Source organism: Salvia hispanica, chromosome 3, assembly GCF_029641045.1.
Source record: "Salvia hispanica isolate PSC_SH4W2 chromosome 3, Shi_PSC_v1, whole genome shotgun sequence".
NCBI classification, from domain to species: Eukaryota; Viridiplantae; Streptophyta; class Magnoliopsida; order Lamiales; family Lamiaceae; genus Salvia; species Salvia hispanica.
In genome coordinates this window covers 36,714,271-36,725,982 of record NC_142694.1, presented here as the reverse complement: position 1 = coordinate 36,725,982, position 11,712 = coordinate 36,714,271, and the positions used below count along the sequence as shown (strand labels likewise).

Sequence of the window (11,712 nt, the reverse complement as noted above, 5' to 3'; positions counted from 1 at the left end):
TACAAAATGTTTTAGTACTTTTTTTTCATACTAGTACAAAGTTACAAACTTTAAAATATAAGTAAATCATAAAAAAAGTTCAACTCTGTGTTACATTTTAATATTTTCTGTTATTTACGTGAAGTATAAAAAATTTCATTATTATTTATTTTAGTACAAAAAGTTACTCCTATATCCAGGGACAGAGCCATGAATTTAGTTCAACAGGAGCAAAAACAAATATATGAAAAAAAAAATTTGAACTTTGAGGTGGGGAATTTATAAAGGAAATAAAAAATGTTAGAAATTAAATAAGAAATTAGTATACATAAAATAAATTGAAGTGGAGCAATTGCCCCTTATACACATTAAGTAGATTCTCCTCTACCTATATCACTATTTTATATTTCTACGAAAAAATTCATCATTATTATGTCCCGTAGTTAGAGAGTATACGCCATCCTAACACATAGTATGATGAAATGCATTAAATTGAAACATGATAAAACTTTTTGTATAATCTATGTACTTTAAATATTTTATACTAACTTGAAATAAAAATAAAATATTTTATATGAATTATGTAATTACTCTGAGAAAAAATACAATCATTTTATAATAAAATATTTGGTGTGTGATGTGAGCCTCGTTGGCTCACGGCGCTCTCGCGACACCTCTCCGAACGAATCAGCCTCTCGCCAACCGTATGGCCTGCGATAACTATAATAATCGGGTTTTGACATGACACTCTGCAACTTATAGCATCTGTAACACAAGCATGCTTCGGAATATGGATGAAAATTGCAAGAACTCGTTGTAGACATGGCATTCCTACAACTTTACAATACGGATGGATATGGATTCGATGTGAAATATGGTGGTGTGAACAGAATGAATGACGCCACAATCGAATATGAACGTTCGATTGATAAGTCAGATAAACTATTCGAAAAACGAACACTTTGCTACAAGAATTCGAATAGGAAAAATCAAGAGTAAAACTCAAGAAACCAACTCAATTTTATTCATCAATAATCTTCTTCGCTTCTCGACTCATATTACACGCCTTTTATAGGCAAACTATGAAACCTAAAAATCTAATAAATCTCTTAATTAGATAACTACTAATCTTAATTCTACCAGAATATAATTAATCAAAATAATAGCCTAACCAAATCCTAACAAATGTCTAACTTACACGTAAATCCTAATACTAATATAGAACACCTAATTTAAATATTAAATTTTATGATTGAGATAGATAAATCCTAATATTTTAAACTAAACTTATTAGCTCTTAAATAATAGGAAATCATAACTTCTTCTACTCGTTTCATCCAACTCAAGACTTCGGGCCAAGCTATGTTTCCTTTTCTCGTACGTAGCTTTAGGATCGAAACGAGGATCACATCAGTGTGTTTGTCTATGCATGGGTTGGCCGGCCAAATGATAAATTAATTACTAATTAGTAATAGTGGAGTACTACTATTTAATGTTTGAGGTCATATATTTTGAATTTGAGTTAATTGTGATGTAGTAATTTGAAAATTTTCAGTATATTCAATAATTAAAAAGTCGATTACTTGTCATGAGTTATAATTATTGTTTATATTTTATTATCCTCCTTTCCAATATTTTGAACACGTTATAATACAATCATATTATATATTTCGAAATTTTGTGCATTTTCCATAGTTAGTATGTTTACAATTTATGTGTTTTATGATCGTAGGTTCATTATGTGAATTTTTCTAGGGAATATGACTGTTTTAGTTTTGTTCTGCATTTTTTTATAAGCTCGATTATTTATATTATTCGGTCGCAATTGGTGAACCCACAATAGTTGGATATCCTCAACAAATACAAATTTCAAACTTAGGAAGATTTTTATGAATAAAATAAAAGAAACTAATTTCCACACAGCTTACCTAGAGTAAAAAAGTCTAGTCACATGATTAACTGTATATTGGTTCTATCGATGCAGTTAGCAAGATACTGTTTCCCATCATGTATAATAGAGCAATTATAAAATTTATAATAGAAAATTCTTTTTCTAATATGTTTATCCTGGATTATTCGGACATATCATGATTTATTAGTTCATTATGGTGTTAATTAATGAGAGAGATGATAAACTGCAAGTTAGTTGTTTTTCTTACGGATGGAAAAATGAATCAGGATTTAATTAGTAAAGTATTTCTAATAGGAGTACAACTATTTGATATAAGAATTGTAGTAGTTTACTTGGATAATTTGTTTCTAAATTTTCATCAAACGATGAGTCTATATGCCAATTTTAAAATCTATGCATAAACTAATGAAATTATTGATTTTTTTTTCTAATTTTATAACCAAATATATCAGGATTTGACGGTAAATTAAGATTTTAGCACTGAAATAAACAATCAAAACAGCGTTAGCACACCGATTTCATATTATGCTAAACCAAATAATTTTATTTTGTTTATAACTTTTTTATAAAGGACCATTAAATACCTTGTTTGCGTATAGTTGGAAAATGCATTAACATAAATACATCAATAAAAAGCGGAAGGGATCATTAAATACCTTGTTTGCGTATAGTTGGAAAATGCATTAACATAAATACATCAATAAAAAGCGGAAGGGATCAGCTAAGGCGTTTGCTAAGACATTTGCTCCTACATCAATAATTAATTGACACCTGTACACTCAAGGCATCTCTTCCTCCTCTCACACTCCACGCTCCGCCACAAATCTCTCTAAAACTCCAGCTGAGCCGGCGGTGCACCAGCGGCGAGGAGGCAAGTTGCAGTCCAAGCGTCCAATTTCTCGAGAGCAGACCGAAACTTAGGGGTAATGATAGATCGAGGAGGAAGTCATCGTTGGTGGAGGCGACGAGGGAGATCCTCTCAGGTGACGACGGAGGATTGCACGGGGATTCCCGGTGTGATGAAGGTTGCCAGAAGAAGAATCTGAGCAACCAGTTCAGGCAGCGGTGGGGAGAGCGGCTGCTATTTGGTGGAGATCGAAATCGGCGAGACGAATTGTAGGTGATTCGAGAGATGGTGGTGGACTGGAGAAATAGGGGAAAACGTTAGTTTGGAAGGGGAGTGAGAGAGAGGCAGAGGTGGTGGTTTGGCCTTTTACCGGCAGCAATATGAATTCTCAAAAAAAATCAATTCTTTGAATATTTCAAGAACCAACAATGTCAATGTCAATTTCACTTCATGCTTCTCTCGTTTGCAAGCACTCAGTCCCCCAATCAAACCCTCTTCTCCTCTCTTTAAAACCATGTCACTCCCCTCAATTTCATTTCCCTAAAAAGATCAATCGGCGGTTCCGCCAAATCCTCCCCCCCTCAGGTCAAGATTCCTGCGGCATTGCTCCTTCTGCGCCTTAAATTCTGAAGATTCAACCGAATCGACTAGCGGTAGTAATTCCAGGGAAGCGGGCGGCGATGTGGAGAATGAAAGAAGCTTGCCGAAAGGTGGAGAGTTGTGGGGAAGATGAAATGAACGATGAATTCAATGGAGTGTGGAGTGTGAGAGGAGGAAGAGATGCCACATAGGATTTAATTTATTTTTCATTTTTTTAAAGAATGTACAGGTGTCAATTAATTATTGGTGTAGGAGCAAACGTCTTAGCAAACGCCTTAGCTGATCCCTTCCGAATAAAAAGTGGCAGTACTAAAGTGTGTAATCTTCGTGAATTTAGGAGCTTTTGTTTGCATTGTATTATTTGGTCTATTTACCGGAACTAATAACATTCGAGATTATGTAAGATTATGTAAGATTATATCTGAAAGATTCTTTTTTGGCTCTCTATTTAGCCCCTATTCTCTTATCCCTATGAGGTCTTCTTCCATTGGTGGGTTTTTTTCATAAAACTTTATTTATTATAGTATGGATGACAGGCGGACCTATATTTCTTGGTTTTAATTAGGTTTATATTAGAAAAGGACAAATAAAAGGGCACCAAACAGCTCCCTTTTTATTTATACGTAACAAACGTTTGACTTCTCATTTTGCTCTCGCAAACAACCCTATACATTCAGCATATGAGGCTCACAATTCGTCGTCGGTTGTCTCCAACATAATGGAGTCGATAATTGAAAAGTGAAAATACCCTTTAACAGTTGTCAATAAAGGAGGGTGTGATACTAATTTTGTTTGTCTAACTCGACCTTTGTTCGTGGAACATATATGAATCACATTAGTCTTTTTATGATATGGAAACTGCGAATTATAACATTTAATGTGTGTGACGTTAACGGTTCAACGAGCCACACAATATATGGTAAATCACAAGCCAAATAGAAGAAATATCCCTTTAGCTGCCACTAAATGACCTAATCGAACGAACCAAACAGCTCTAACCAAAAAATGAGAATGAGTTGGAGGAGAATACATCAATAAAATTATTTTATTCAACACCACGCGACATCGTTCCGCTGCTTATAATATGATGTCATTTTGATTAATGCCCAAAATTTATATACACAATAATACATAAATAATGTCTATATATATATTTGGATTATTTTATGTGGATGTATTTACACGACAGAAGTACTATAGAAAAGAGAAATCGAAATTAGTAAGTCAAAGTAAATTAGATTAAATTCAGAGGAAAAAAAAATGCTTTCCCACATTTCGGCATCACTCTCTCACACCTCTTCTCTCACCGCCACCACCGCCTTCTCCCTCCGCCCCTCTCTCACATCGAGATTCCGCCTCCACCCTTTCAATTCTCGGAAGCTCCGCTTCTCCTCCGCCGCCTCAATGGACAGAACTTCTCCCCCTGCCTCCGTCGATTCCATTTCGGAAGATTTGAAAAATCAAAGATTGGAAGAAGACAACCATGTCGTCGACGGCGTTAGAAATGCTGCGAATTCCGATAATATCAGTCCAAATAGGGTTAATTTGAAGCTGGAGGAACTCAAGTGGGACCACTCATTTGTTCGTGAACTGCCCGGAGATCCCAGGACCGATTCGATTCCGCGAGAGGTTTGATTTCTTTCGATTTATTGGCATTATATTGCTCTGAATTTGTTTTCTTTTGAATTATTTGCGGTAAATTTTAATTTCGTGGTGTGGTTTGCTTGAATTAGGAGCTCGTACATTTCTTATCTTTGCAGTTGATTAACGGGGGAAGTCAAAGTTGTTTATTAAATTGGATTTAATAGGCAAGCTGAGCTAAGTGAATCTGGATATATAGTTTAGCAAAACTCTCTATCAGAAAATATTTTTTGTTTTTGATTTCTAAACTTTTCAATTGATCGGGGATTCAGGGCGGGGCTGTTTTATGGAAAAATATGTTTTTTTAATTAAATTTTAATTCATTTGAAGGTTTAACTTATTCTATTGGAATTTGGTTGATAAGTTTAATTCGATGACTGAAGTTTAGACACGACATTGGTAGGACTTGGAAATCAGCTTGATTTGGAGATGATATGTGAGAACCATTTACCATATCTTGCAGTGAGATATAACCTAGTATTTGGTCCATGGGACATTGTCTCATGCTATTAGATCATTAAGAAGTCCTTTGTCAGCTAATGTCATTGGGATTAAAGTGCTTTGCATATCCATTCAGTTTGCTAGCAATTACTGGATGCTATAGCTTACACTGCAACATGCCTGTTATCTGATATTTTCAGGTTTTGCATTCTTGTTACACAAAAGTATCACCATCTGCTGAGGTGGATAATCCTCAGCTTGTCGCATGGTCTGATTCAGTTGCAGAGTTACTTGATTTGGATGCAAGAGAGTAAGTTTAATTTTATGCAGTGATGCCTGGCTTCATTGGTTATTTCTTTGCATCCTCTAAAAATTTATGCATATTCACAGTAGATAGTTGTATTTTATGGCTAATTTGTTTAACTCTCAGATTTGAAAGGCCTGATTTTCCTCAAATATTTTCTGGGGCATCGCCTTTATCTGGAGGGTGAGTTTCCGTGATTCTCCCTTTTCTTTTCTTTTCATTATAACCCCCCAAATTTTTAATTTCTCACTCTGCCTCTAATTTCTCTTTATCCGTAACTTTTGTATAGGATGTCTTATGCTCAGTGCTATGGAGGACATCAGTTTGGCATGTGGGCTGGCCAGTTGGGTGATGGTAGGGCAATTACGCTGGGAGAACTTGTTAATTCCAGTGGTCACAGGTGGGAATTGCAGCTTAAGGGTGCTGGGAAGACACCATACAGTCGATTTGCTGATGGCCTTGCAGTTCTACGCAGTAGTATCCGAGAGTTTCTCTGCAGTGAGGCAATGCACTTTCTAGGAATCCCCACAACGCGTGCACTATGCCTAGTGACTACTGGAAAATATGTTACCCGCGACATGTTTTATGAGTACGTCTCTTAATATGTCCTAAACATACCCAACTGGTGATGTATCTTCTTTCAATCAAATAAGAGTGTCATTATATCTAGGCCTAAATTTCCTGGATTTTCCTAATTATCCATGCATGATCCATGTCATCATTCAAAAGATTTCCAGTTTTATCTTTGTTCTTTCACTTTCAATTACTTATTTAGCTGGTTAGCTACAAATTGCACATTTGACAACCATTGGTTCATTTGATTGCAGTGGCAACCCAAAAGATGAACCTGGTGCAGTTGTTTGCCGAGTTGCTCCATCCTTTCTTCGTTTTGGTTCATACCAAATCCATGCTTCAAGAGGAAAGGAGGATCTTGGCCTTGTGCGCACTTTGGCTGACTATACCATTAGGCATCACTTCCCCCATTTAGAGAATCTCAGTAAAAGTGACAGTTTATCTTTCAGTACTGGTGAAGGAGATGATTCAGTGGTTGATTTAACTTCTAACAAATATGCTGGTATGTTACTATGTTTTAAATTTGAGGATTTGCTATTCATACTCTCTGCACTTGGTATTCATCCAATATTGTTCTAGTCATCTCTGTAAATCTTCACCTATACACTTTTACATAACAGGTGTATATAAACTCATAGTCATAGTTCATGGATCTCATTAGACCTGATGACAACTTTATGGATATATTTTGGAGCTGATACTCTAATGGGGTAGTGTAGCGTTAATCTTTTTTACTGGCCACACCTAATCGTTGTGGTTATATTAGTATATATTCCTCACCACACATAAGTGCTCACTGCCTATAAACCTAAGAATGTGACCATGCTACTGGGATTAATATGAATTACATAAGCATCATTAGTACATTGCTTTTTCCTATTTCTCCTAAATCAGGGTTTTATGGTGTTTGTGGATCATCAAGCTAGTGAATGGTGCACATAGTTGTTGTTGATGGGCAATGACATGTACTGTGGTCAAGTTGGTCCTTTTCATCACCAAGAATTATCTCTCATTTATTAATTTATGGAGGGCACTTGCTAATGAAATTATCACTCTGTTTCCGTAGTTACTTTGGTTTCAAATGAATAATGATCTCTTTTTATGGAAAGAAGATGAAGATAGATGATGTGTGGAGTTGAATGAATCGATTTTCCTCTGTTATCCATTTTATCTGTCCAGTGTGTTAACTTATATGGTAAATCTAAATAGATCCTATGGGTAGTTTCTGCTATTTGATTTTGTTATTGGCTGAAAGCTTATCATCTATCTCCTTTCACCATTCCATGTCTTATTTTATTGTATTGCAATGAATGAATCAGCTTGGGCTGTGGAAGTTGCAGAGCGCACTGCTTCTTTAATTGCAAAATGGCAGGGCGTTGGCTTTACCCATGGAGTGTTAAACACGGACAACATGAGTGCATTGGGACTCACCATTGATTATGGTCCTTTTGGTTTCTTGGATGCATTTGACCCTAGTTACACCCCAAACACTACTGATCTTCCCGGAAGAAGGTACTGCTTCGCAAATCAACCTGATATTGGTCTATGGAATATTGCGCAATTTGCCACAACTCTGTCTGCCGCCCAGTTAATAAATGAGAAGGAGTCAAACTATGCTATGGAAAGGTAATATTAATGCTCCTCCTTCCCCTTTGTACTTTTTCACCGAGATTTTCATGACCTTTTTAAAAAAAAACTCTAGGTATGGAACGAAGTTTATGGATGAGTATCAAGCCATAATGACCAAAAAGCTTGGTCTATCTAAGTACAATAAGCAGTTGATCAGTGATCTTCTTAAAAACATGGCTGTTGATAAAGTTGACTACACAAACTTCTTTCGGTTGCTTTCAAATGTAAAGGCTGATCTTACTATTCAAGACGATGAACTATTGGTTACTCTTAAAGCTGTTCTGTTGGACATTGGCAAAGAGCGCAAAGATGCATGGACTAGCTGGGTGAAGTCCTATATACAAGAGGTATGCCATAAGTATTTAGGGTTCTCTTCTTTTTTCTCTTTTGTTATGCTGGATATAGATATGCACAAGACAATATATTCAGAAGAGGATGGTAAGAGAAGTGTGATGTGCATGAAATGTGGTTTGCCTCAGTTTTTGGATTATTTTCGTGGACTTAATTTAATAAATAATTTTCGTGTTCCTGCTGCCATAGCTATCCCTACTGAAAAGTACTACTCTTTTCCATAGGCATGTGATATTTGTGAACTTAGTTTATATGTGGCTTGTATGAAGCCTAACACCAAACCATAGGTGTCACCGTTTCAGAGCTAAGCTCAAGAAAAAGAATGGTTGGGTGACCATGCAACTTTTTTTGGGGGTGGGGTGGGGGGGATAGAGTTGTTCTCCAAACTTAGCTATGTTACAAAATCGTTAACGTCAAAATGAAGGTAGAGAGCCTCAAAAGAATGATGAGGCTGCACAAGTTTGATTTTCCTAGTTTTTTTATGGGAGTATTTGTTGAGCATGCAGCCAGAGTCTAAGCTCATTATATATGCAATATCTTGATAAACTTTCGTTGATCAAGATGCAATGTACATGCCCCGTTTGTAGCAATGTGAATTATAACTATCTAAAAAGGAACCAGTTCTCCATTTAATTATGTATTAATTCTTCTTTTTTTGGTGTCTGCTTAGCTTTCTGCTAGTGGAATTTCTGACGAAGAGAGGAAAAAATCAATGGACTCAGTAAATCCGAGATACATTCTCAGAAACTATTTATGCCAAAGTGCCATCGATGCAGCAGAACAAGGTGATTTTGAAGAGGTACGACGGGTATTGAAGGTCATGTCAAGGCCGTATGATGAGCAACCCGGGATGGAAAAATATGCTCGGTTGCCTCCTGCCTGGGCGTATCGTCCTGGCGTGTGCATGCTTTCTTGTTCTTCTTGATCAATACAACTACACATAAGGAGATCAGAAATAGAGATACAATGTTGTACATACAAAGCATGTATGCTATTTTTGTTGTGTACTGAGCATTTACAAGTGCAGATGGGGTGTCATATCATACAAATGGTATTGTATTTTTGTAATGCGAGTTACTTGTAAGAAATTTCGTACTGTTTTCAGCTAGATATTTAAGAGTGTGTTTCACTAAGCTTATTTTAGATATTCTGTACAATGTTTCGAGAGCTTACAATAATTAATAATGGCTTGAGTGCCCAAATATCCTTGGAAACATTTAACTCGTGTTGATTGTTCTGTGATTGTTTCGATACATCTCTAGCAAATTTATATTCGTCAAACAAATTTATTTATGAATATAACATGCTTCCTCAGTCCAAAAAAAATAAATGTGTGAATTCTCATGAGAAAATTGATATGTGATAGAAAAATACTCAAGATCAAAGATACCCTGCTGTCTCTACAACATCCACCCACATTTACTCTAGACTCATAACTAATAACCTTTGATGAAGTGAAAATCATTTTCTTTCTAAAACTATTGTTGGACCCAAATAAGGTGTATTTACTCACACTAGTTGAAAAGGAGAGAAATAAAAGAAGAGAGGAAGTTAGGAAAAAAAAAGTAATGTGATAGGATGTTAGCAGCCACATGACTCATGTTCATTAATCTTTTTAGAGATTAATTATACCCAAATTAGCATCACATGTCATGTGATACTTCCTACCCATTATGTGACCTATATCAAGAATTTTGTCTTAGAATCTTACTAATCAATATATGTGCAAGTGGGATAGGGTAAAATGGGACAGGTCATGTCACAATCAGCCATATGACCTGTAAATAAACATTAGACATTGTAATATTCAAAATCCATATAGTATTATTTGAGTCAATCTAGTAGCCTTTATACTTTTATAAGCAACACATGTTTCTGTCTAAAGCACAGGAAATGGGCATTTTGCTGACACTATAATTATAAACTGCCCATTCCAATATTATTTGATCAAAGAGATGGGAAACAATCACACAAGAAGATATTTCTTTATATTCTTGATCCTTTTGCATTTATACTCTACATCTGATCTACATGTAGCCAACGCAAATCAGCAGTCGAGAAAGCTACTACTTTCTGCAAATTCACTCTCTGTTAGCAAAGCCAGATCGGGCGGATGCACGGTGCAGCCGGAGAAAGCAATGCAGAATGGCCTCAGGAAACGGCCTCCGACCGCTTCCAACCCCTCTCACAATAAATGAGGTCTTGCTGATAATTTTTCTATGATTTTTCCATAATAGTTCTTAGTTTAGTTCATAGCAAGAATGTTGAATCAGCCTTAGTTCATAGCAAGAATGTGTGTTGCAATATGTATGATCTTTTGTATGAAATGGATCTAACTATATTAAGAGGTCTTCTTAATCTTTAAAGATGCTATTTTTACTTCCCCTCCTTGTATGAATTTGTTCAACTCGAGGAATTTGAGATCACTTGATATTCATTCATTTAGTTTTATATGTTATGTATTGATAAAATATGAGAACAAAATATCCCTTGAAAAATATGCCCAAGATCATATGATTGATTTAAATATTGTAGTGATATTTTATTTAGTTGTTGAAAATTTGGTCTTGACTTGAGTTGACCAATTTCATGTTTACATATTCATTTGCTCAAAATCAAAATTTGATGATTGAGGAATGAATTATAGAGCAGCAAAGCATATATGAAAGCTCAATTTTTTTTATCAAAACAATAATAGAAAAACATGTGAAATTTATTTTAAAATTAAATGTTGTCACCAATATGGATAATAGCACTCATGTAGTATATGAGTCACATGTATAAAAGTATTCATTTAATAATATAGACCGAGTCATCAAAAACTGTGCGACCCTCTATGCTCGAGCCACTTTTCCAGCTGACCCGGGCCTGAGCTCAAGCCCCCGACCCTACCTACTTGTAGCCATGAATTTGGTGAACAACGAGCCATCAGCCCCAATCGGTGACTCAAACCGAGCGAGCTACGGTGAGCCCCTAAAGTAGCCATCTGATTTCAAATTTTAGCTGCAATTTTGGAGACTAGCACATTTATTCAAATCAAGCTATTTTGGGTCATGATATTTTGAGCACCAGATCGAATCTAACTAATCCGACTCAAGTCCCGCACTTCAGCTTTTACGAGCCACCAGTTCCGCGTCCTAACTCATCCGGGTAGAGTCGAACTGAGCCTTCGAAGACCCCAACCTGACCACTTATCTTTTTCCTAATATTTTTAACTTGTGACTCGTTAAATGCTCGTTTCTCAATGGAATGGGTGACTTTTCGAATACCCATTTCTCGTTGGGCTGCAATTGTTGAAGCAATGTGAAAGAACCCTTGAACACCTAGGGAGTATCCAAAGGCTCTCCATATTCATTTATCCAACAGAGTGATGCTAAATGACCATAATGTGATCAACCATACAAATAAAAATAATAATAAATACTTCCTCCGTCC

The 11,712-nt window shown here is 35.9% G+C and overlaps 1 protein-coding gene across 1 annotated transcript; it reads left to right on the top strand.

Moving 5' to 3' along the window:
• The first annotated feature begins 4,565 nt into the window (after positions 1–4,565).
• Positions 4,566–9,410, top strand: LOC125214546 (selenoprotein O). The gene is made up of 8 exons (XM_048115618.2): positions 4,566–4,967; positions 5,621–5,730; positions 5,851–5,907; positions 6,014–6,313; positions 6,552–6,799; positions 7,617–7,923; positions 8,000–8,273; positions 8,948–9,410. The coding sequence occupies exons 1-8, from the start codon at positions 4,599–4,601 to the stop codon at positions 9,200–9,202; spliced, it is 1,920 nt and encodes a 639-aa protein (XP_047971575.2). The 5' UTR covers positions 4,566–4,598; the 3' UTR covers positions 9,203–9,410.
• Positions 9,411–11,712: the final 2,302 nt, after the last annotated feature.